The sequence below is a fragment of the Lagenorhynchus albirostris genome, chromosome 20 (genome assembly GCF_949774975.1).
Source record: "Lagenorhynchus albirostris chromosome 20, mLagAlb1.1, whole genome shotgun sequence".
Lineage (NCBI taxonomy): Eukaryota > Metazoa > Chordata > Mammalia > Artiodactyla > Delphinidae > Lagenorhynchus > Lagenorhynchus albirostris.
In genome coordinates, this window is record NC_083114.1 from 28,902,862 (window position 1) to 28,928,471 (window position 25,610).

Consider the following 25,610-nt stretch of genomic DNA (forward strand, 5'->3'; position numbering starts at 1 on the left):
CAAACGCTGTTTCCTGCAACACAGGCAGTGTTGCTGCCTCTGCTGGAATACTCCCCAACCCTTATTCTCAAGTACAATTTGCAAGGCCAGCTCCTTCTCATCAAGCAGGTTTCAGTTTAAGTCTCACCTTAGGCCTTTTTGAACCACAGAACCTAAAATAGGTCTCTTGTTATTTCTTTCCTGATTGTTTCCTTCATGTCCCTAATCACACCATGCAATTGGGATTCATATACATATATGAACTTAAACTCAATAGGTGTCTCATCATCATTTAAATTTGCATTTGATAACTAGTTAGGATTAACCATGTTCCCAAGTAATAGTTCTTAGCATGATCTCTTTTCACTTAAAGTTCCTATGTCTCTGGCCAGCTGGAACCCCCACCCTGTCCACCTGTTTGGGGGCAATTTATTTTCTCAAGTTTCCTCAGGGAGTCACTGATAGATCATGATGACTATCTCTTGACAGGAATTATTCCAAAACCCAACCCCCTTTGGAGGAAAGTTTGTTTCACTTTGACATCACCAAGTTGTGAAAATGCGCAAGAATGCCGCATCTGAGTGGTGCCACGTACTCCCATCACGCAGTTATTATCGTGCAGTTATTAATATCACTAAATCATGCGTACAATGTAATGATGAATTACAGTGAATATACCTATATAATATAGATCTATATTCTATCTATATAGTATATATAGGCAAGGGAGGCAAGAGGAGCCCTGCGCATCACTTGCCCCTTTGCCTTTTCCAGGGGCCTCTCTATACAGAGGCAGGCAGACGGCCTAACTGGCCCCTCGAAATCTCCCACACCCGAGGCGGGCGAATTCGCGCAGGTCTTGAGGGGTCCAGAGCTTCGAGGTTCGTAGGTGGGGGAGGAGCGAGGGGCGTTCCGAAGACTCCAGCCAGGCCTCTCTCCTGAGCCCAGCCGAGATTACAGCTCATCTCGCGAGAGCCTGAGCAAGGCCCGGCTGCGGGCGGCGGGGGCGGGATGTTGGCGGAACACTCTAGACCGCGCCCCCTCTGGCGCAGCTGGCAGAGGCGCTGGCGGGAGCGGCCGGCGGCGCGCACGCGCAGGTGAGCCGGGAAGGCGCGGGGGCACGAGGGCGGGGGGCGGGGCCTTGCGTCGCGCCGCGGGCACGTCTCTGCGCGTCCTCAGTATTTAATGTCTCTGTGTTCCACGGGTCTGGGCGAGCACGTGGGGGAGCGGCCGGAGTGCAACGCTGCGGGACCGGCCTGGCAGAGGGGCTGAGGCGGGGCAGAGGCGGGGGCCGAGGGGCCAGGGGGCGGCGGCGGCGCGAGGACTCTGCATCCTGACGGTCGCCGAGGAGCTGGTAAGTTGGGGCCGCAGGGAGCGGCTGAACTGGGGACCACCTGCCGGGGCCCCGAGGGCGGCGCCGTTGGGGTGATGGTGATCCTAGGGTGCAGGTGCAGGGTGCGTTGCGTGCTCCAGGACTCACGGGGTGCGAGGCTCCCGACGCTGAGGGCGTGCAGAGGGGTTCCGGCCCGTCGCCTGCTGTCAAGCAGGCCCTTTCTCTTTCGTCGCCTGCGCGCCCCCTCGTCCTTCTCCGCCGGGTTCTTGCTGACAAATCGCTTGTGCTTGGCTGGGGCCGCGCTCCGCAGCCGCGCGGTGTCCCCTACGCGCGTCACCATCCTCGGGGGCGGGAAGCGAGGGCGCGACGCCCGGGATACCCCTCTGCGGCTTAACTTTCCCCGAGCGCACACACTCTCCCGAGAGACGGACCTGAGTGCGTTCCACCCAAGGTCGCCCAACCCCACACGCGTTTACTTTTCAAAGGTCGTGTGTACCCAGTCTGAGCCGGGAGAGGCGCCGGCGGGCGGGCTGTGGGCAGGGCCAGGTGCTCACAAGGGCGAGGAAGTGTCCCAAGGCCTGCGGGCACTCCTTCCCCACTGAGTTGAATTGGTCACTTCAGGAACCTCACCCAACTTCTGGGCCCCTTTATATCGCCCGGGGGTGCTCCCCATCGAGGCCGGCGGTGGCAGACTGGAGCTGGTCGCTCTGCCCCTGGGAGTTCAGTGCGGCGAACCAGGGGAAGGGGCTCGGTTTGCAGAGCCGGGAGGATGAGCTAGGAGATAGGTTGTGATTGGAACCTTGTTGCGGGCGGAGGGAAACCGTTTGAACCGAGTTAGGGTCCCGATGTGAAAGGCTTGGTGACTCTCAAGAGGATTAGCTTTTGCAGCCCCTTAAGGGTGTCGGAGAGGCGGAGGCTGTCCTGTCCCGTGTGCCCGCTGACTTAATGCCCGCGGGTTTGTGGGTCACGTGTCGGGCTCCGCCTGCACCCACCTCTGGTCCTCGGGCCGGAGGGACCACGCTGGTTTCGGGGTTCTGGATCAAAGTGTGTTTGGGCAGGCTTTCACCAGTTTTACTATTTTGTGCCCTTGGGTGCGGTTCCTCCCATTTCCCCTCCAAGGAAGGCACAAGAGACGGATAGGAGCTGTTGGTGTGTTGGGTGGTGCCGAATAGACCTGGGACTGCTTGGAAGCCCTGGGCGTTTCGCGGTCTCCCTTCTCCGCGGAGATGCAGAGGTTGGCTGGCGCCTTCTTGCCCCCCCGGCCTCTACTAACACAAACCCGGTGCACTTAACTCCAGGTGTGAGAGGAGGCCTCTCAGGTCGGGTAGGGTGTGTGGGCAGGACAATTAGGTTCAACTAGCCATCTTTCCCCTATGAAGTTCAGGCTGCTTGGTGTTTAAATTTATTTCCTGCAGGAAATCTGGGTTGCTGGACACTTGGTACAGTCATATCTGTTGGTTTGCTATCCAAGCCCCCCACCCCGTTTGTCGAAATTATTGATCAAGAAGCACCATTCACAAGAAGCTGTTAATTCTGGCAGCTAGTGACCTTACTTTGCTACCCTGTTATTGTAACTAAGTCCTTCCCGGATTAGTTTTTTTTTTTTTTTTTTTAATTCTATTTAGAAGTTTGGGCTCCTAGTAAGCACCACCCACCCTCTTTGCTCTTAAAGGTACAGAGCATCTTTGAAATGCAGAGAGGGCAGCATGATTTGACCATTTATCAGATTCCTCTTTTCTTGAAGTTCAGGTGGTTCACCTGCTGATTATTTAAGATTTTCTCAGCACTGGAAGCAAGTGAAGTAATTTTGGGGGAGCTTTTCTGACTTGTGTTGAACCTTTCCTCTTGAACCTCAAAACTAGTTTTGTGGGTTCTGGGTAGTAATTCCTGGGTATATTCTCGGATGAAGAATGGCCCTAGGCTAGAGTAGGTTCTCTGCGTCCTACAAGTATGCAAATCTTTGAAGCCTTTGTGCCTACCTGGATTAAATAGGCTCTATTGTCATTTGTTTTGTCAGGTGATGGCCCAGAAGTTGCAGGTAACTGATCCCCTCCCAGCCTGTGAGTGTCTAGCTGGAGCCCTTTGTGTGAATATCATTTCCTCCTCCCAGCTGTTTCTAGGAAGTACACTCAGACTTGGCCACTGCAGGGCCGCAGTGAAGGTGTCTGTTGGAAGTGGCTGCTCAGGTGCCACGGGGATGTGTCTCCAGTATAAGGTTGCTCAGCATCAATATTTTAAAGTCATTTGTTTTGCTCTACCTGGTAACCCAAATTATTCTTGGGCTTTGAACCCAGGCCAGGTCATAACCATCGTTTGTGGGTGAAGGCTAGTTTTAGGCTTTTCAGTGTTCTCCCATCCTAAAGACAAATTAAGATATTCGTGGGGCATGGCACTGTGCCTGGTACATGATGGGTGCTCAAGCATTGATTTCTTTTTTTTCCCTCTTTCTTAAAGAGTCTCTGAGACTGACTTTAAGTTTCCCTTGAATCTGTTAAGTGACTTGAATTCTAATAAAAGTACCCTACTCCCCAACCTCTGACCTGGAAACTTGGTTGGAAGGAGGGGGAAAACAAATTGGCTTCCCCACACTTTGCCAGCCGGCCTCCTGGCTCAAGCCTACAGCACCCCATGTGCCTGGTGAGCTGGTGCCTTCCAGCCCATTCTCCCCAGGCTCCTCCTTCCTCATCTTCCCTGTGAGTCTAGAATGAATGGGCTTCTCTGCAGTCTGGACCGCTGTGCTCTTGTGGGGAAGTTTTGGGTGTGACTTAGTACCTTCAGCTTACCTTTCTAGGGAGTTTCCCTCTGCTCTGGGCAGGTGGTGGTGGGTCCTTACGGGCCTCTTATCCCACTGAAATCATTTCATGCTATTTGAGTTGCTGATCTTTGTGGGATGTATTTTAATCCTAAACCCTTCATTTCTAGGGCAGGTTGTTTCTTCCACATCCCTTTCTGGTGTAATGTCTCAGACAGGTTTCACCTTTGATCGTTTAACATCAAGTACCCTTTGTGTGTGGCATTTCCACCGAGCAAACCTGCTGGCCCTCGTACCTAGTTTTAAACTTGGGCCGTGTAAAACAGTGACAGTGTTTCGGGTAGGACAGAGTAGCTGGAGAAATAGCTGGTGGGGACATGGAAACTAAAATTTAGGGGACACCTCTTCCTTGATAGTTACTCTGGGAGGTGAGTTACAAGCAAATGCCTCCCTAATCCTTTAATCCTGACACCTCTGAGTGCAGTTGAGGGTGAAGCTAGAGTTCATTCGGGATTGTTTCAGTGGCAAATAAAAAATACAAATAGAGGGATAGAGAAACCGACAAGTGTGGGTTTGGACTTGAACTAGAGGGCTTTTGTGAGAAGGACAAGGAGTCATCAAGTCCATGGGCTTTTCACCTAATCTTTCTGTTGCTTTCTAAGCAGATTGTTGCAGTAAAGGAATGTGTGTTATCACTCAGCATTCTGAGGACTGGCTTTCAGTTATAAGGAACTTTCGAGGTGTCCTTTTCCTCCTCCTAAATGGTTCTACTAAGTGGTCTTTGTTCTGTCCAGTTCTTGCCATCTTGAGTGTCTCTGCAGCTCGGTTTGATAAGTTTGCAACAGTTGACAGTAAACATTCTGTCCCCATCTGGTCGTACAGCCTGGCTGCCTTCACTTAGCCGGTCCTCACTGAGGCCCGTGTACTTAGAACAAAGCAGGGCCTCAGAAGAGTTCTGGAAGTAAAGGTATGCAGTGCTGAGGGCTGATGAGGCTTGTTTCACCCTGGGCTTAGCTAGCAAGAGCCCTGGATTGGGGGTTGTGGGTGGAGTGGAGGTTGAGATCTGGGTGCCGCTTTCAGGGTTGAAACCTGGCTGGGGTTCCAGGCAGGTCTGTTGGCCCTCAGGGTCTTAGTTTCTTTAGCTGGTGAAAGAAGATTGGTCAACACCAAAGGCATTCAGACTGTGCCCCTAAGAGCACAATCTGACTAACCCCTGGAGTTAGTCAGCCCCTTAGGGCTGCTGGGAGGTAGAGTTGCCTGCAGGGTTGTGTATGGGAGGCAGGGTGTGTTTGGGCTGGGGATGCCTGGGTAGTACAAGCCGAAGTCTAAGAAAAAAATGACAACCCACTGTTTTAGGTGCATTTGAAGTTCATTTAACTCTAAGGTGCTACTGTACTAAATATTTTTATTTTTTACAATATCTTTATTCTCCTCAGTCTGTCTTTAGGGTTGAGGGTCTAGAGCTGCCTTGTCCTATAGGGTAGCTACTAGTTATGTGTAGCTAGTTAAATATAACTTTTTTAAAGCATTAAGTAAAATTAAAAAGTTAGTTCCTTGGTGACAGTAGTCACATTTCAAGTGCTCAGTAGCTTCATGTGGCCAGTGGCTGCAGTACTGGACAGTGCAGGTTCTGGAACATTTTCATCATCACATAAAGCTCTGTTGGACAGCACTGGACTTAGTTCTTTGCCCAACTCTAAAAGCTTCATTGTCTCGCCTTGTAAAGCATCATGTGTTTGGGCTTAGTCTTCCATATTCCACACACCCAACAGCTTTGGTGACAAGTTATTTATCAGTCCTCTCCATGGCATGTTCAGAGCAAGTTTCGGTCTGCCAGCTTGGAGGGCAGTGATCAATTATGAAACAGTTTGAGAAAGGAGTGTAGTGAGGGGTCTGGGGATGGGAGTGTGAAGTGAAGGGGCCAGACGCTAAGCCTTTGGAAAGCCGTTTTCGCTTGAGAGCCTGTTTATCAGTGTAAAGGTCCTCGCTGCTTCTCCAAGGCCAGTGCTCACTGGCTTGGTCGTTACGTCAGGAGACTTGCTATTTGGTCGTTCACTCACCTGATGACTTCCTGCAGGTCTCAGTGTGGGCCCTCTGCTGAACCAGGTTGCAGACACCTTGCGGACAAGCGTCATTTTCATTCTGCTCCTCCGGTCCATCTCAGTGTTAGGAGGCCTGGCTTTACTGAAGGCCTCGGGGAGAGTTGGTCCCCAGTGGGGATCCCGAAGTGTTGGTGTGGAGCCGGCTCTGGGGAGCGCGCTCTATTTCCAGATGCCCCTCATCTAGTCCTGGGTGTGCTTAGTTTGAACCCTACTAGACTGGCCTTTGGCATATAATGTGAACTCTTCTTCTGGACCCCAACAGCAAGAAGATGCTTAACAGACACTTACCGAGTCCTACCGTATACCTGATAATTTGGCAGGGTTTTTGCACGTTATTCCCTTTTTATTCTCTCTCAATCCTATGAGGTTAAGAATTCCTAGTTTGTGGACTTTCCTGGTGGCGCGGTGGTTACGAATCTGCCTGTCAACGCAGGGGACCGGGTTCGAGCCCTGGTCTGGGAAGATCCCACATGCTGAGAAGCAGCTAAGCCCGTGCGCCACAACTACTGAGCCTGCACTCTAGAGCCCACGAGCCACAACTACTGACCCCACGAGGCACAACTACTAAAGCACCTCGCGCCTAGAGCCCGTGATCCGCAACCAGAGAAGCCACTGCAATGAGAAGCCCACGCACCACAATGAAGAGTAGCAACTAGAGAAAGCCCGTGCGTAGCAATGAAGACCCAATGCAGCCAAAGATAAATTAATTAATTTAAAAAAAAAAAGAATTTCTAGTTTGTGTATGTGGAAACAGAGGCCCTAAGGAAGGTAAGCTGATCCCAGGACACAGGACTGGGCAGTCTTGGGGCTTAGATCAGGGTTCAGTATCTCTAGCTCCCTGCTTTTAGAGGCTGTTTCTTGTTAACTGCCCCATTACCCCTCCATCCTCATCCAGAAAGTGAAACTGGGTTTTTAAAAGAATAAAATCCCACAAACTGAGTCAGACTGTTAGGTCATTACAGCCTCATTCAGCCCTAGGAGGGAGGTATTTGTATCCCATTTCTTTGGATGTTATCATTTTACAGGAAACAGAAGTTAAGGATCTTTAAGGCAAGTGTTTTATCAGAATTGTGCAACCGGCCAGTGCCTTCGAGCTGCATAACCATGCCTTAGGGCCTGGAAAACTGCTCTCGAGACTCTGGCTAGTTTGATCACCTGGTTGAAAAGGCAGCCTTGAAGTCACTCATTCCCTGGCTAGTAATAGTGTGGCCTGTCAGACCTCACACAGGGTTTCGAGACCATCCCCTGGCCTCAACAGGCCATCGCCTGAGAGTAGCTTGGCTTGCTCCCTGTTGGAGCAGGCAGCAGGATCCCTTCAAGCCCAGCCCTCAGCTCTCAGCACGCTGCCCTGTCCCCCCCCCTTCCCTCCAGCCTTGGCTGGGAAGACAGATCTCCTGCCCCTCCCCCTTCCTGCCCCTCCTGAGAGAGAGGAGTGGCTTGCCCTGAGCTGCACTGGGATGGGCGTGAGCTCTGTCTCTAGTGAGGAGAGGCCATGCTGAGACTAACCTCCTTGCTTTGTCCTTTGACTTTGGTGAGGCCCGCCCAGCCAAGCATGTGCTATCATGCTATTTTTAGCAGGTGGTATCCTTTAGGAGGGCCAAGTGCATGTGGCTTCAGTGTACGGGGCAGGTCCTGGTGCCAGGGGAGGAAGGAGAATAAAGCCACCCTAGAGACTGTCATGGGGGGTGTGTATGTGTGTGCGGTCACTTAAGAGGTCCCTGGGCTGCTTTTTCTATCTGGACCTGTGGCAAGGACCCACCCCTGCCTCCCGGGCCAGGCAGGCATGTGACCGAGGCAGCCCAGTGAGCCGGCACTCCTAGGTCAGGATTGCTGTCCTAGGGAAGGACGACCCAGCAGCCGATTTCTCAGGAAATCACATTAGTTCTGTCTTCGTGGGAAGTCACCCAGCCTGAGGACAGGCCACTAAAAACTCTGTAAAACTATGAATCCGCGGCAGCCTCATAACTGGCATCCTCTGACTTAAGCCAAAATAAAACCACGAGAGAAGGCAAACCCATGCCCTTCAGCAGGAATTCTTACTGGGAAGCCACTGAGGCTGAAGAGATACGAAAAAGGGGTTTGACAAACAAGTTTTGTTCCTCGCTGCCCTCCATTCTCCCCCCTTTCTTGTCCCTTCTTTCCTCTAACTTGGAGCTGCCAGCTCCAGCCCATCTCTCTTGTTTCTGATTAAGAAAGCTTAGAGCCATATAAGGTCCTCTGTTGCCTATGGTTTACGTTGGCTGGAGAACAAGGTTGTTTTCGCAAAGTCCGATTCAAAGAAGTGGCAGGGACTTCTGTGTGTGTGTGTGTCTGTCTCTGTCCTCCATCCGCAACCCCACCCCCACCCCCGGAGGGGGGCTGGGCCACCTTATTGGGACAGATGCACTTGAGGGTGTGGAGGCACTGTGGGTGAGGGCTTAGCTGCGGTCCTCCAGGGCTAACGACCCCAGGGCTTCCTGGCAGATGCATTCGCTGAGAACTCAGAGCGAACCTCCGTTGGCTCACACAGTACGTGCCCGCCATGCTACCAGCCACAGAGGCACTCTGTCCTGGAGCGGACGCTGCAGTCGACTTCTGTTCATTCAGAAACTACAGTCCCCTGGCTTTTCGGGCAAGTCGGTCCCCCTCTCTGGAGGGAGTTGGGTGAACCTGGTCTTCCAGGTTCTTAACCTTCAGCGTGGCTTCTGCGCAGCGATGCTGGGGAGCAGTTTCTCTGGCAGCGGCCCTCCAGCCTCGTCTTTGCCTCCCCTTCTTGCTGTCCCTTGAGTCAGCCAGGCTTGTTCCTGCCTTAGGTTGCTGGCACGTCTTCTCCCCGCTGGAACCTTCTCCCCCTCTCCTTTCCCTGTCCTCTCAGGATCTTGGCAGAGCCGCTCCTTGCTGTTCACTCTCCTGCCACCTCTGCAGAGAGACCTTCCTTGACCATTCTGTCTAAAGCTCCCCCTCTCCCAGGCACACTTGATCCAGCCTTCGTCAGCCTGGGTTCCTCGTTTAATCTACGCAACACAGAAAGTGATTGGCTTTCTCAGCTCTCCCAACTAGTACCATTCTGGATGCACAGGAGTCTGGTTAATTCATTACGTGCAGGGGATGCCTAGGGCTCAGCTGTCTGAATCTGTTGAGAGAGGCTGCAGGTTCCGGCTTCTTTGCGGTATTATCTCATCTGAAATGTGACTCCCTACCCCTCCTTCCACCTTTGCTTCCGGAGGGCTCCCCCACCCCCCTGCCCCCAACCCCAGTGGAACCTGGCTCGCTGTGGGTATTAAAATCTTTATTAAATGGCTAGCCCTGGGGGGTTGCTGTGACCTCACCGGGGTGGGGGGATCATACGCCTTGTCTCTGAAAGGGTCTAGCTGTCAGTAAGCATGTTCTCTTTCTGAGTGTTACTGTATGTCAGCGGGGCAGTTGGGGGTTTTCTGAAGGAAGGTTGGTATCAGTTATTATGGGAAAATAAAGCAGTATAAGTTTGTGCATAGATGAATTGGGGGCCTCCCTGGTGGCTCAGTGGTTGAGAGTCCGCCTGCTGATGCAGGGGACATGGGTTCGTGCCCTGGTCCGGGGAGATCCCACATGCTGCAGAGCGGCTGGGCCCGTGAGCCGTGGCCGCTGAGCCTGCGCGTCCGGAGCCTGTGCTCCGCAACGGGAGAGGCCATGACAGTGAGAGGCCCGCGTACCGCAAAAAAAAAAAAAAAAAGATGAATTGGCACTAATACATATTTGTTACAGTGGTTAACAAGAAACATAAAGTTGTATGGTAGTAGAGCATCCATTGTAGGTAATACTTAAGAACGTATTAATTTTCTGTCAAAGCGTTGCTTGTAGACAGATTTGACTTTTGACTCTGGTAAGCTTTGAAAGAACAGCCCTTTGCTTGGAGTGCTTCCCCACCCTGTCCTGTTCTCTTCTAGAGGCAGCCGGCCTCCCTGCCACTTACCTCTACACAGTTGACTCTTGGTCTCCTGGGGCGTTTGTTCCAGGACCCCCGCAGATAACCAAAATCTGCGGATGCTCAAATCCCTTACAGCCTCTGTCCTCGGGTTCTGCATCCACAGACAGGGAGGGCCGACTGTATTTCTAAATAGTATACTACTCCTTTTTTTCCTTCCTTCCTTTTTAAAAATATTATCTGTTTTGTTTTTCTGCTCTGCAAGATAAGGACTTGGCCCATTCCTACACTTTTTCCCCCCTCATCCTCTCAGTATAGAGGTAACCCAACATTTGGTCACATGACAGTGTTGTGATCTAAATATTGCTATGGCTGCGATCCTATTTCCTTTCTTGTCTCCCCCCTCCCTTCTCTTCTCCTAGTTAATTTCCTTTGTTTCCTTAGCTTGGTTTTCTTTGTATGTCTCACCAGTTCTCTGACTCACCCCTGGGCCTTGGCCACTGCGGGTCGATTGCCCGGAAGCTCCTCTCGGGAAGCTCCTCTCGTGCTTAAACTTACTGCAGACTCAGCAGTTCCGAGTCGCTCCTGGGAAGCATCCCCGGTCCCCTGGCTCTGCTTCCCCTGCATCCTGGGACTTCCTTCTCCCCTTCTCTTGTGTTGCTTCCTGGATTGGTGCCCCCTCCTTTCTTGTTTTACTCCCTCGTCTTGGTGAGAAAGTGTGCGAGGGTGGGCAGCCAACCAGAAGCACGCTGATCTGTGCCCAAGGACAAGCCCCTTTGAAGGCAGGGGTCGGAGCTGTGCAGCTGAAGGCTGAGGGTTGGTGGAAAGACGGCAGAGACAACCAGGCCCCCAGGTCCCTTCTGCCACACCAGCAAAAGGCCGGCCTTTACTTCAGGAGTAGTTGAAATGAGAGGGGATCTGGACCTGGGTACCAAGTCGTGGTGAGAATGAAAGTCTGCATGCTGAAGGGGGCACCCCAGCCCCCTTGGCTCCCATGGCACTGCCATTAAGGCTGACGTCCTTTCATCTCTCACCCCAGGACACTAGAACATCCTAATTTGGGGTGTCTGGCAGCCTGATTCCTACCCCCGCCCCCTGGCCCAGCCAGGACGTTTGCGTGACTTTTGGGCTGTGGCAGAGGGTGGCAGTACCAGGCCCACTGGAGAAGAGGTCATTGGGGGGTTTTGCCCCCAAAGGAATTGAAAGTCTTGAAAGAGGGCAGTGCGTTTGTTGATTCCTGTCTGTGTCGCGCCGGGCTTTGTAAGCTGTTGGTACCGATGAATGTTTGTTGAGTAGAAATTACGTTATGTGCCTTTGTGGGATTTCTGAGTTGGTCATATTGCACTGTCTGCCATTTGGAAAGCCATTGTCTTACCTCTTTGCTTTTGCCTCATAGCAGCATCTTTTCTGATTCCTTCTGAAGGCACATGCCGTCCTTATTAGCTTTCAGGTGAGCGTGTTGTCAGAGCACACCTGCATACCTTTTGGGCAGTCTTGTGTTCTGTGGTCATGGGTGGGAACTCCATGTGCCTGGGAACAGTTTCCTGGCCCCTGCTCTATCACTGTCCTCAGAAACCTGTCAGAATTCACTTGTAAAGCAAGAAGGTTGTCAGGAGCCAGGGATAGGGGGCAGGATGGATGTGACATAGTCGTTCACGTTTTTAAGAACCACATCCCTACCCCCAAGGGAAGCAATGGGAAGTCCTTTGTAGGAGATGCTGATTTTCCCATATCATCTGAAGCCTGGTGAGACTGGATGGCTGTGGGTTTGGTCAGAGGAGGAGGAGAGAGGTTGGGCAGTTAACCCTGCGTGGGTCCCTGATTTCTCGAGTTTTCCTAAGTGGAAGTTTAATTTTCAATTGAGCTGGAGGAGGAAGAGCTCTTCATTTGAGAACATGTCCAGATGGGATTTTTTTGCTTCTGACTCTTCTTACCTGGAGCTCAGGTACTGGACCCCGAGTTTCCGCTTTGGTTGGAGGAGGCTTCAGTGAGCAGGTTCTCCCACTCAGATGTTACTGGGCGAAGCCTCTGGTCTCCCGGAAAGCAGACTGGAAGTGTTCCGTGACTTTCGTGGGACAGCTGGTCCACCCAGAACGGGCAGTGTGGTTGGTCTAGCTCCCCTGGCAGCTGTGCTGGGCCATCACAATGGAGGGTGTGGGGGACAGTCCTCACTGTGAGCTAATTTGGAGTCTTTAGGGTGCCAACATGAGTCACAGCCCATCCAGGCCCCCTAAGGATGAAGGTAACAACCCTGTGAACACGGCTGGGCGAGACCAGCCGCCTGAGGCATGGCCCCGGCGCTGTGATTCCTGGGCCCCAGCCATGCTGCTGAGGGTCAGTGGCCCAGCTCACCATCGTCCCCCACCCCCAGGGGCAGGACCATGCTCTGCTCAGCAAGGTAGGCGCTGGCCGTTGCAGCATCTATCCAGCCCTTGTGTTTCCTTCAGGTCTTCGGGGACACCACCTAGCACTGCGCTGTCCACTAGGTAGCCACCAGCTGCATGTGGCTGTTTAGATTTACATTAACATCCAATAAACTTTAAGATTCAGTCCCCCAGTCACACTGGTCATGTTTCCAGTGCTCAGGGGCCCCCTGTGCCTTAAGTGGCCACCAGTCCTGGACTGCAGTCCCCCCTCGGGGGTGGCTCAGGCCTTTGCCTCGTGCGACCTGCTCTGCTTTGGCCGTGCCACGGCTGCCACGGCTTCTTCCCGTTGTCCTGACAGTAGAGGTCAAACACCATTTGTGCGGCCCTGCCAGCGATTCGGCTCCAGCTCCCGGGCTCATCCTGCTCTACCCTGCTGCCCGCTCCATCCCCCAGGCATCTTGGGTTTAGAACCTTAATTTATGCTGTTAGCCCACCATTACAGCCTAAGGAAGTCATGGCCTTCCTTGAGACAGCCTCCTTGTGTTCTCTTTGCCCACTTCCGAAGTCAGGCTCAGCTCGGTGCATCTGTGTGTGAGAGACAGAGCGATTCCTCCATCCGGACTGTGAGCTTCTGGTGGCCAGAAGCATTTTCTTGCAGCGACTTAAACGTATTTGTATGTGCGGAAGCTCAACCTGATGAGGAATTGGGTAAATGCATCCTATACAAACCCAGAGACACCCTTGGAGTCTTGAAAAGACCTCTGTGTATGTGGCCTTCCTCTGGGATGGGGGGCAGGCGGGGGACGACATGGGCCCAGCCAGCAGCCTGCCGTTATTCTCTGAATGCAGTGGCAGCAAGGCTTTAGGTTCTGAGTCATGTAGCTGTTCCCTGTCCTTGGAAGGCCCCCTTCAAGAGGGGAAGCCCCTTAGCAAGAATTTGATGTGCCGGAGATGGGCTGTCTTGCGCCCCCTGTTGGTGAACACCCAGGGACCGTCTTCAGCAAAAGTGAACATGTAATGCTGGAATAATGGAAGAAATGTTCAGATTTCTTGGAGAGTGTTTAAAAGCCCACTCAGAACACAGAGTAGGGACTTCCCTGGTGGCCCACTGGTAAGCCTCTGCGCTCCCATTGTAGGGGGCCTGGGTTCGATCCCTGGTTGGGGAACTGGATCCCGCATGCATGCCGCAACTAAGACCCGGATCATAGAGTAGATCTGGCTTCACCGGCCAGGCCCAAGCCCACACTGGACTTGTAAGGCTCTTGGCCCCCTAAGCTCTTGTTTTAGGGTCGATTTTTCCCCCCATCGTTAATCACACGCAGCTCTTTTTCCACAATAACCACAGCCAAATTGATTTAATGGAACCAACACTCTTTGTTTTCTTGTTTAGTAAATCTCCCAAAGATCTGCCTTCTTATTTAAGCAGAAGGCTCTAGACTGCAGTGACTGCACTGGTCATCACGCTTGGGAGTGAGACCATTGCTTCTCCAGAGGTAAGCTGTTCTGAGAAGCTGCCTGCTCCTCTGGGAGAAGGAAGACATCTTCTTAGAACCTGGACTGACCCAGGTGAATGCTGCAGGCTTGTGGGGCTGTGGCACGTGCCTGCGTTGAGCTCTGTGTGACCACTGGGCGGCCAGCCAGCCTGCATCTATTTCCCAGCAAATGGACCTGCTAAAAATAAGCAGGCAGCCAGATTCAAAATAGCCAGGTCTCCTCCCCACCAGTGCTAGGGCCGCTTCTGCAAGGTTTTTCCTGCGCCTGAGTGTCCTGGGCCTGGGGTGGGAGGCCCTGGGGGAGGAGGCCATCTTCATTAGTGAGCGAGCGTGAAGGCCGTTAGACCTCCAGTGTTAAATGCCACTACAAACCTCTTCAGAGGTTCAGGTTTAAAAAAGAAAAAAAAAACCACATGCACACAAAACCAGGGCAAAGAGAGCAGCTCATACATGAGTCTGTGCCCAGAGAAGGTAGTAGCAGTGGGCCTCGTGAGGGCTGCCGCTGTGTGTGTGCGTGAAGGCAGCCCCTTCAGGGTTCAGGGAAGGTGGGTGCATCCTGCACCCCCTGTCCAGGCCTATCAGACCGGGTGGAGCAGGGAAAACGGTGCCTTACCGATGCACAAGTCTGTCTGAGTGAATTGGCTCAGGTAGGGCCCTTCGAAGTTGAAGGGCCGAGGAAGTGAGGGACTTTCCTTGACTGGTGAGAAGTGGGGCTCCCCGTGAGGTGCCCCCAGGCCGCCACGCCCTTGGTGAAACCCACTAGCCTCCTGAACCCGCCACCTTTGGGTGGGGTGTCTGCTGATCCCGGCGGCTCCTGGCTCTGTTCTCGGTGGAGCTGGCTCCTGAGGCTATTCACAGTCCCCTGGTTGCTGGGAAAAAGTACACGAGCCCTGTGTTCCCCTTCTTTCTGGGGATCTCATACTTCTTTTCTCAAGCGCCTGGAGCTCTCCCTGTCGGGCGGTTCCTGTCCCTGTGGGCGTGGAGAAGAGGGGCCACTGCTGCTCCCCACGTAGAAGCAGCGGCTCCTGGTGCCCCAGCTCTAGTCCCTGGGGTGAGTGGTGGCCACTGGGATCAGGTGGGACATTCAGGGTCCTGTGGGGTGGCTGACACTGCTTCACGGTGGCAGCATCGCCCCCCTTCTCTGAGGCCCTTTTGGCACAACAACGGGGTATTTGTCTGGCTTGGAAATGCAGAAAGTGTCTCCTGAGCTGTCATTAGCTGAGTAGCCTGTTGGGGGGCGGTGGGGGGGCTATAGATGGTGGATCCGGGGGCTTGTGCCTCAGTCTCTTGGGGACCGAGCTCGGCTGGCAGGGTTAGGTGGGCAGGTGGCAGCGGTGTCCCTGGGCTACAGAGCAGCAGGCAGGGAACACGTGTCCTGGCCCCAGGTGTCTGGTTCTGTGCGTTCAGTCTGAACTGGGGCTGGGAACGGAACAGATGAGGCCGCAGGGGAGGCCAGGGGCGTGGTGGGCTGTGGTCTGGGTCGCGGTGTGGACCTCGTGGAGTGCAGAACCAGAGCTAGACTGGTGGTTTGTGTTGGGCCTCTGCCTTATTGTATTCTGGGATCCTGGGGGTTGGATGGGGACACCTGCTGGAGAGCAGACCCCTGTGATTGATTGGCTTTTACTTCCAAAGGGGGGGCTTCTTCCAGCTATTTTGAGAAGCAGTTTATGTCTTGGTAGCAACTCCCCCCCCCCCCCCCACACACACACCCCCAATGTAAGTCTGTGGCCTTGGGTCCTTGGTGTGTAAAGTGAGGAGACTGCCCCCTATGGGTAGTTAAGACATAGGATTCTTTTTCTTCCTCTCCATCCCATTCCATTTAATCTTTTACCTGGGAACAGAGAATTGCTAGAATACTATGGGAATCACAGCTATAAGCCCTGCTGAAATGGGATTAGAATAATAAGGAATTAGAATATAACTTTACTGACGAGAAGAAAACCTGTGTTCAGACCCCAGCCCCACTTCCTGTGGCACGTGATCTGTTGGGTGGGACTTGATTTCCTGATAAAGGGCCTTATCCTGCGTGTGCCCGTCCCCCATAACCTCTTTTCCTTCTCAGATTTCATTTTATTTATTTATTTATTTTTATGTGAAGGACACTGAACAGAGAGCAAATCTCCATAATCTGCCACCACCTTTTTGCGTGTGTGCGCAGGTTGTTACAGAACAGTGACTTCCCCAACTTGACTGCACATTGGAATCACCCGGATGGAAAAAAAAACCAAACCCGATGCCCAGGTCTCACCCTCAGGTTCTGAGGTAATTGTTCTGGGTACCACTGTGAGATTTTAAAAGCTTCCCCAGTGATGCTGGTGGGCAGCCAAGTTGGAGAATCTCTGTTAAAGAAATTTAAAACTCTCTCTTTCCAAAAGGAAAAAGGGAAGACTATCCCTATTTGCAGATAAGGAAAAAAACAAGTTTGGGAAGGTTTGTAGGATACAAATCAATGTACAAACCTTCCCCTCTTCCACAGCTGAAAGGCTGCCTGGATCCTTCCCAGTTTTTCCATGGGATTATGTGGACATAGACATCACATACCCACAGTGGTCTACCGCTTTTATTTTCTGTATCATGGCAAGTTTTCCATGTCAGTACAGGAGAATCAGCTTCATTTTCCAAAACTGGTATGACCATGGAGTCTACAATAGATTGAGCAGCCGTTGCTTTGAGTCTTGTTTCAAATGGTACCCCGGTGAGCACTCTTATATAGACCTCTGCCTGTGGTATTTTTTTTAAGGAAAGATTCCAGGTGTGGGATTTTTGGGTCATAGGGTAGGGTTATCAAGGTGTTGTTTTTTTTTTTTTTAATTGGGGTATAGTTGTTTTAGAGTGTTGTGTTAGTTTCTGCTGTACAGCAAAGAGGAGTCAAGTTCCTTGTGCTATATATAGCAGGTTCTCATTAGTTATCTGTTTTATACATAATAATGTATATATGTCAGTCCCAATCTCCCAATTCATGCCAACCCGCTCCTTTCCCCCCTTGGTGTCCATACATTGGTTCCCTACATCTGTGTCTCAATTTCTGCCTTGCAAACAGGTTCATCTGTACCATTTTTCTAGATTCCACATATATGCATTAATATACGATATTTGTTTTTCTCTTTCTGACTTACTTCACTCTGTATGACAGTCTCTAGGTCCACCCACGTCTCTACAAATGACCCAATTTCATTCCTTTTTATGGTTGAGTAATATTCCATTGTATGTATAGGTACCACATCTTCTTTATCCATTCATCTGTCGATGGGCATTTAGGTTGCTTCCATGACCTGTAATTAGTGCTGCAGTGAACATTGGGGTCTTTTTGAATTATGGTTTTCTCAGGGTATATGCCCAGTTGTGGAATTGCTGGGTCATATGGTAATTCTGTTTTTCTATTCTACTGTTCTCCGTAGTGGCTGTATCAATTTACATTCCCACCAACAGTGCAAGAGGGTTCCCTTTTCTCCACACCCTCTCCAGCATTTATTGTTTATAGATTTTTTGGTGATGGCCATTTTGACCGGTGTGAGGTGATACCTCATTGTAGTTGTTTTTTTTTTTTTTTTGGCAGTACGCGGGCCTCTCACTGCTGCGGCCTCTCCCGTTGCGGAGCACAGGCTCCGGACGTGCAGGCTCAGCGGCCGTGGCTCACGGGCCCAGCCGCTCCGCGGCATGTGGGATCCTCCCGGACCGGGGCACAAACCCGTGTCCCCTGCATTGGCAGGCGTACTCTCAACCACTGCGCCACCAGGGAAGCCCCCTCATTGTAGTTTTGATTTGCATTCTCTAATAATTAGTGATGTTGAGCATCTTTTCATGTGCCTCTTGGCCATCTGTATGTCTTCTTTGGAGAAACGTCTATTTCGGTCTTCTGCCCATTTTTTGATTGAGTTATTTGTTGTTTTGATATTGAGCTGCATGAGCTGTTTGTATATTTTGGAGATTAATCCTTTATCCATTGATTCATTTGCAAATATTTTCTCCCGTTTTGAGGGTTGTCTTTTCGTCTTGTTTATGGTTTCCTTTGATGTGAAAAACTTCTAAGTTTCATTAGGTCCCATTTGTTTATTTTTGTTCTTATTTCCATTACTCGAGGAGGTGGGTCAAAAAATAGGGCCATCAAGTTTTAAGAGGGGTACAAACTTCTCCTTTCCTTGGCCTGTACAATGCCTCGTCTGCACAGACTCATTAAATTGGGTTCTAGATTTAATGTGGAGTAGAACCTGAGTTCAACCTCTTGGCTGTGTGACCTGGAGTTATTTTAACCTTTAGGATGGTAATACATATTGCAAACCGGTGGTTGAGGATTAAGCAATGCAAGGGAAAGCATCTAGTGAGGTTCCGGTTCCGTGTTTGAATTTGAAGCTCTAAGGTAGCATCATTGGAGTTTTGTGCCTGAAGGGATTAATATAGTCTTCTGAGCCCTGGCCATTGTTTAACTCTGCTTTGTATTTTCCAATTCCATTGCTTCATCTTCAGGTATTAGCAAGAAGGTTTATTTTCACAGATGAAGGAGTTTCTGGAGATGACCCCTCCCACCCCTCCCCGACCCCCTCACTTTGGAGCAGAACACTTTTCCTAGATTCCTTCACAAGCTGTCATGTTGCTTGTGAGTCCTTTGCTGGTCTTGTTAAATGGTCTGGGGTAGAGCTGAGATACTGTATTTAGAGCAGTTTCTCAGGTGATGCTCAGTGCTTCTGGTCCATAAACTGCACTTTGAGAAGCAGAGTCTCCAGGACTTTTTTTTTTTTCTTTTGTGCAGTGGTTGAATTTTTTTTGCCTCGGTTGAACATTAGAACCACCTGGGGAACTCTGCTCTGGGTTTTCCCGAGAACATTGATATAAGTAAATTAAACATTGATATAAGTAAATAAGAGTTGTTAAAGCATTTACATTCATCTCTGCAACAAAGCACAAACCCAATTAAGGAGTAATTCACCATATCAGTGGAGGATTTTTGGTTTTAAGAAGACTTACAGTTTTTGCAGACAGAATAAAATTTGCTGTATGGGAGGCAGAGGATACAAGTGTGTATTCTAGAATAAGTTTGTCACATACCTCTAATGAGAGCTAACCTGCTTTACAAGGATTAACACGTATCTCAAGTGATCTTATACCAGCCATCCTTTACAAGGTGTGTCCCCACCTTACAGGTGAAGAAAACAGTTCCCTGTCTCCTTTACGTGTCTCCCGCCTTCCTCTGGGCTCTTATTTCTGCTTACCTGGATCTAACGGACTCTAGGTCTTCAGCTTTCTTTCGCTTAATACTCTTTGTCCTGCTCCCAGAATAAGCTAGAGACACAGTTTGGTGTGTGTGCCTTGCAGACCAAAGCTGGTTCTCTGTTGTCTACAGGAAAAAGTCCAGACTCTGCAGCGGGTGCAGGACCCTCATCGAGCCCAGTAAACGACTTGACTCTCAAACATGACCCTATCTCCACGCCACTGTGTGTTTTACTGGTCCCTCACCTTGGAGTATCCCTTATCCTTTTTCTGGGGCGGCTGCGTTGTGTCTTCGTTTCTGCGTGTGGGCTTTCTCTAGTTGCGGCGAGCGGGGGCTACTCTGTTGTGGTGCGCGGGCTTCTCATTGCAGTGGCTTCCCTTGTTGCGGAGCACAGTCTCTAGGTGTGCCGGCTTCAGTAGTTGCAGCACGTGAGCTCAGTAGTTGTGGCGCACGGGCTTAGTTGCTCCGCGGCATGTGGGATCTTCCCGGACCAGGGATCGAACCTTTGTTCCCTGCATTGGCAGGCAGATTCTTAACCACTGTGCCACCAGGGAAGTCCTCCCCTATCCTTTTAAAAATCTTACTCATCCTCTGTTCTGACTTTACTGCTGCGTAACTACTATTTCACTGACTCATGATTTTGGGGGTGCACGCGAGGGACATGTACATGTGGATTCCATTGGTATTTAAAAATGCTCCAACACCACCTGGATAGATAAGTGCTCTGGGAGCTTAGAGAACTAAAGCACTAAACATAACTAGTCCCTTGGGGGAACATAGGGAGAATTTGGCATCAAGAAGTGATGCAAGGGCTTCCCTGGTGGCGCAGTGGTTGAGAGTCTGCCTGCCGATGCAGGGGACGCGGGTTTGTGCCCCGGTCCAGGAGGATCCCACATGCCGCGGAGCGGCTGGGCCCGTGAGCTATGGCCGCTGAGCCTGCGCATCTGGAGCCTGTGCTCCGCAACGGGAGAGGCCACAACAGTGAGAGGCCCGCGTACCACAAAAAAAAAAAAAAGAAGTGATGCAGGAAGGGATTTGGTTTCAAGAGAAGGCTCAGCTTGTTTCAAGGGAGTGTGCATGGATGAGGGAGCAGAAGTGGGGGGAGGTGTGTCTTCCTGCCCACCCACCTCCAAGGATCACCCAGAGTCTTGGGTGTGCCAAGAGGGAGGGATGCTCCTTCCGGGGTCAGGGAAAGTGGGGGAGCGAAGGCTCTGCCGTAACCTGTTTGTCTTTGCTGTGCAGTCATATCGGGATCCTCTTACCTGGCTCTCATAGCATCCCCTTTTCTCTCCTGTTCTCGCAGGTATAGTTACTTCAGGCCTCCAGGATGGCGATCCAGTTCCGCTCGCTTTTCCCCTTGGCACTGCCTGGAGTGCTGGCGCTCCTCGGCTGGTGGTGGTTTTTCTCTCGTAAAAAAGAGCACCTCAGCAGCCACAACAAACAGATGGGGGCCAGCGCTGTGAAGCTGAGGGCTGGCCCTGCCACGGAGGACGCGCTCCCTGTGGAGGACCCCTGTCCTGGAGCAGCGGCCCCGCCCCCCGGTGCCGCCCAGCCGCCGGAGAGGGAGCTCCCCACCGCCAGCAAGCCCCCTGTGGAGCCGCCGGCCCTGCCGCGGGCACACCCGGCCTACCGGCGATCAGAGTCCTCGGGCGGCCTTCCCAACACCGCGGACACGAGGTTTCCACCAGGACCACGCAAGGAGGACAGTGCAAGGGTGGAGCTCGCTCTGATGGGTGACGAAGCCAAGTGTGCTCCTCTAGAGTGTCCCCTGCCGTCCCCAAAAGGCGTTCCGTTCCCACACGAAGCAGCTGAGGTGTGTAATCGAGAGACCGTGATGGGCAGGCCGGCAGGGCGGCGCCGGCAGGACCAGTCTGCAGCCCCCGCAGAGAAGGTGGACCCTGGGGAGAAGACCAGGGAGACGGGTGGCGCCGAAGGCACAGGTGACGCGGTGACGGGAGAAAACGTGCCGGAAGAAGGTCCCGTGTCCCGGGAGCAGGACCCCGAGTTGCCGAGCAGCAGAGCCCCCAGCCTGGCTCCCTTGGGAGGAGGGGGAGAGAAGGGGAGCAGCCTGCTGGCGGTGGACGAGGACCCCGTGGGGAAGTTGCTGAGTAGCTTCGTGGAGTCGGCCCACTCGGAGCTGGCAACGCCCGATGAGACACCAGCGCCCCGGGTCAGGGGGAGCAGAGGCTGGGACGGAGACTTCAGCCGGGAGCTGGGCAAGGAAGAGACCTTGGACAGAAACGAGAAGGTCGAGCAGGCTGCCTTCCAGATCATCTCCAAAGTGATCCTGGAGGCCACCGAGGAGGTGCTGAGCACCACGATGGGCAGGATCGCGGGGCGGATGCATCCGGCCTCGGTCGCTCAGCTCCAAGGGCCGAAGGAGGAGAGCGGCGCCCGAGCCCACCAGAGAGCTGCCCTGGGCCAGGATGCCGCGGAGCCTGCTCTGGCCACAGCGGAGGCAGCCACGGGCCCGGTGGACGCCGCCTTCCCCTCCGCAGACCTGCTGGCAGAGGATCTGCCCCCACCAAAGACGTACGTGAGCTGCCTGACCAGCCCCCTGTCCAGCCCCACCAAGGACAGGAAGCCAAAGAACTCCGCGCACCACGTCTCCCTGGCCCCCTGCCCTCCGCCGGCTGCCTCCCTTGGAGAGTCACTGGACGAGGCAAGCATCCTGGCAGAAGATGCCGCTTGTGTCACCTGCGTGTCCAGCAACGGCCAGGGTGTCCCCTCCGTGGCCTCCTCTGGGCAGTGCTCAGATTCTGTCAGCACTTCGGGGCTCGAAGACTCTTGTACAGAGACCACCTCCAGCCCCAGGGACAAGGCTGCCACCCCGCTGCTGCCAGAAAGTACTGTGCCCTTCAGCAACGGGGTGCTGAAAGGGGAGCTGTCGGACCTGGGGGCTGAGGATGGATGGACCGTGGGTGCGGAAGCAGATCATTCGGGAGGTAGGAGGGCCTGGGGTGTCCCTCAGAGGACCAGGGGGTCTCCCTTTATTTGGTCGGGAAAGGCAGCCGGCCTGCCTCTGCTCCTTGTGCAAGTAATGACGCTCTCCAATGCTGTGTCTCAGCCGGCCTGCAGAAAGTCGGGGTGCAGCATAGAGCTGGTGGGTGACTGAGAAGTTAAGCTGCCCTGAACCCCAAAGCCACGGGAACTGTAACTTGGTTCGTCAGCCAGGGACCCTTCCCAGTCCTTCCGAAGGAACCAGCTCAAAGTTGGGTTCACCCATTAACCTGAGTGTGTCTCTCTCTTAAACACTAACCTCGTAGTAGCTTTTTTTCTAAAAAGGAGAGGCCTCCTCAGCTTTAATTCCCTTGAGTACCAAGGATGGGTAAGCTTTTTTTTATGGTTTATTTCCTTTTAATCATGTGCTTGTTCCCATGTCTTCGCCTGCTTTCCTTCTCCAGAAGCTCTTTCGGGGTAAGTGCCCAGACAATGGCCACAGCCTTGAATCCTTGCGGGAGGCTCACGCCTCCCTGCGTGTTGCTGTCACCTATTCCTTCGCAGAGAACCTCAGCCGTTTCCTTTCTGTGCAGCTGCAGTTCCACCCCCGGGAAAGGGGCACTTTGGTAACCAAGTGTCCACTGGGTTTTTCGAGTGCTGACCCCAGCGTAGACAGGTCAGCAGCTCCTGTCCCCGGTTTTGCAGCTTCCCTGGGGTATTTTCATTGATCTCACGGAAAGAGGCCATGGATTCCCTCTGTGGGTATCCAGCTTGCTTGTCTTGGAGCCACTCCCTACTGTTGCGGCTCCAGGAAGGTCGGGACTCTTGGGAATATTACTGCTTTCGGCAGCATCTGGTGTGTACCACACGCTACAGGTTGTCACCTGTAAGATGCTATTGTTAAGACGCTGCTGTTCTGTGTGTACCTCCAAAAGAAAAAAGAAATGCTTCTCACGAGTGTAGGAAGCCAGAGACTGTAAGGTGCACCCAACTTCAGGGATGTTAAAATGCTTTAAAATTGTTTTAAAGCATCTTAAAATGGGTGAAAATCTTTTAGGAATAAAGGAGTTTCCCTTTGCCTCTTGCCCCTCAGCCTCACCATGCTGACTCCAGTTTGATTGTAGTAGCTACTCAGATGTGTCCAGGCTGCAGGGGAGAGAGTGGTGAGCGGGGAGGCGTGGGCATGGCAGATGGGAGCGTGGTGGAGCCACCCACTGGGCACTGGCTATGCCCGGCTCCAGGCTCGAGCCTTCCAGCATTCTCCCTCAGGAGCCCTGCCTTGGGCGCGAGGAGGTCGAAGCTTAGAGTGGCCCAGGGACCACCCAGCTGAGTGGAGCCGGCCTTGCCGGAGCTCCTGGTGTGGTTGGAGCTGCCTCTAGGTGTCACTGGGGTGACAGGCGCGTCCTGTTCCGTCGGGCAGCGGCTGGGGGCCGTGTATGAGCCGAGCCCCCCGTCAGCCACCTCTGGTCCTAGCAGGTCGACTAAGCAGGCTTCTCTCCGAAGGGGTGGTGTTCCCTGCGTGAAGCGCGTCTGGGCCCCCGGGGCTGAAGGAGTCGCTTCACGGGGACTCGTCCTTAGCTGGCAGCAGCGCCTGCCGCCCCGGCATCCAGGTAGCATGTGGATTGCTCGGCAGGGGCCTGTGTCCGTCAGGGTTTGGAGAAACGGTGTGGGAAATAACCTAGTTAGTAGACGCTGAGGAACGACCTCCTTCTGGCAGTTGAGCCTTCCATATTGAAGCCAGAGCCACTTCTCTGAAGCTGGTGTGGCCCCCGTTTTCTGAGATGGGCCCCTTGGCACACCCCGCGCGGGAGTGGAGCAGCCCCTGTCGGAGCCAGTCCCGCTTCCTGCTCTCTCCTCTCGGGACTGGGACCGAACTTGCGCTCCGGTTTTGAGCGGGGGTCGAAGACCCACCCTGGGCCCAGAAGAGCACTCAGAGGGGCGGCACGAGTCAGGCCTAAGCGGAGGGGAGGGGGGCCTCCTTCCGTCACCTTCTCTGGCGGGGCCCTGTCCGGGATAAGGGCCGTGGAGAACTCTCTCTAGCTCTGCTTGGCGGAAGGCCACCGCCTGTGTGCCCAGGCCTGGGGCCTTGGGGACCAGGGGCCCTTCATCTGAGGGGCTGCGTAGTTGGAAGGGTGCGGACCAGCTGTGATGGGTTGGTCTCCATGGGGACCTACTTCCAGCTGCTGAGACCATGGGACCTGCTGGCCCCCCTCCCCCCCCGTGGGCCCCCCTTCCTGGGCCAGCGTCGCTCTCTTCGTAGTTCACCACTTGTCTCTGCTCCAGCAGCTGTGCTGGGCGCGGCTGCCAATTAAGCAAGTGGGACTGTAAGTGACAGGCTAAAATTAGGTGTCTCTACACCCCCAGGCCTCCTTTCATTGGGGGCTGTTCTGAGCCTTCTAGACTGCGAGTTGACAGTCACCTGCCAAGTTTGAGGGAGGGGGCAAGGGGCGGGGGCCTCCTGGGAATGCGAGTTTGGAAGTTGGATGTTATTAACTGCTCTGGCTGGTGTCTGTGTGTCTGTGCGTGTTGCTTCCTCCCCTGCAGGTTCGGACGGGAACAGCATGGATTCGGTGGACAGCTGCTGTGGCCTCAGGAAGACTGACGGTTTCCAAAATGCCCAGGCAGGCTCCCATCCCAAGAAGGTCGACCTCACCGTCTGGGAGATCGAGGTGCCTAAGGTAAGGGCTGCGAGCTCTCGGTGCCCCCAGGCGCAGCGTCATCGGGCTGGGGTCAGGGGTCTGAGGGAGGGGCCGTAAACCGGAAGAAGCCTCCAGGGAGCCAGAGGCTGAAGGGGTGGGAGCGCTCCACTTTGCCGGGATCCAGAGAGCTTCCTGCAGAGTGGAATCCCTCCGGCTGCCTTCAGGAGCATCCTCTTCCCGCTCGCAGGCCTGCTCCCCTCCTCTGGGGCTTTTCTTGTGGGCCTGGGACTCAGATCTCTTTGGAGATGGCAGCAAGACCGGACTGAGGGCAGAGGCCGGCCGGGAGTCCCCTCACTGCTCTTCTCGTGCTCTCCAACGCAAAGTGTGTTTTATGATTGAGCACAGCATAAACTTGTATCTTAGAGGGCTTGAGAAGTATAGCAGTGTAGGAAGAAAATAAAAATCAGGCTCTAATTCCACCCCCGAGAGTGACTGGAAGACTTTTATTTCCTTCTCATCTTGCACCCTGTGGTTTTTAAACAAAACTAAGATTATGTTGCTCTAATTAATGCTTTTAAATATTTAACAATTTAGCTTTCTGAGTTATTCTTTGAAAATGTAATTTTAACTGCATTATGCATTGTGTGAATGTCAATTTACTTCACCAGTCCCCCAGTTCCAGGGTGCTTAAGTGGTTTCTAGCTTCTTTTCTAACTTACATCTTACTAGCTTGATCTTGATGTCTGTCTCTGGGGCTCAGAAATAATTGGCCGACTGCATTCTCCTGAGGCTCTTAGCCTCCCACCGAGGTGGAGACTTGGATTGGTTTGAACTCGGGGTCTAGGGGGCTGCTCTGCCCTGCGGTTCTGGCTCCCTGAGTTCTTTCTTCCCCTGGTCACCCTGATGGCAGTCCTGCC

General features: G+C 53.0%; 1 protein-coding gene across 1 annotated transcript in view; it reads left to right on the forward strand.

Annotated features, from left to right (window-relative positions):
• The first annotated feature begins 1,274 nt into the window (after window positions 1-1,274).
• AKAP1 (A-kinase anchoring protein 1) overlaps window positions 1,275-25,610 on the forward strand; it is a 32,345-nt gene continuing 8,009 nt past the window's right edge. Inside the window, exons 1-3 of the mRNA XM_060133386.1 lie at window positions 1,275-1,333; window positions 20,418-22,059; window positions 24,599-24,732. Coding sequence (XP_059989369.1) covers window positions 20,442-22,059; window positions 24,599-24,732 — 1,752 coding nt within the window. The 5' untranslated portion in view covers window positions 1,275-1,333; window positions 20,418-20,441. The remainder of the gene's footprint in view (window positions 1,334-20,417; window positions 22,060-24,598; window positions 24,733-25,610) is intronic.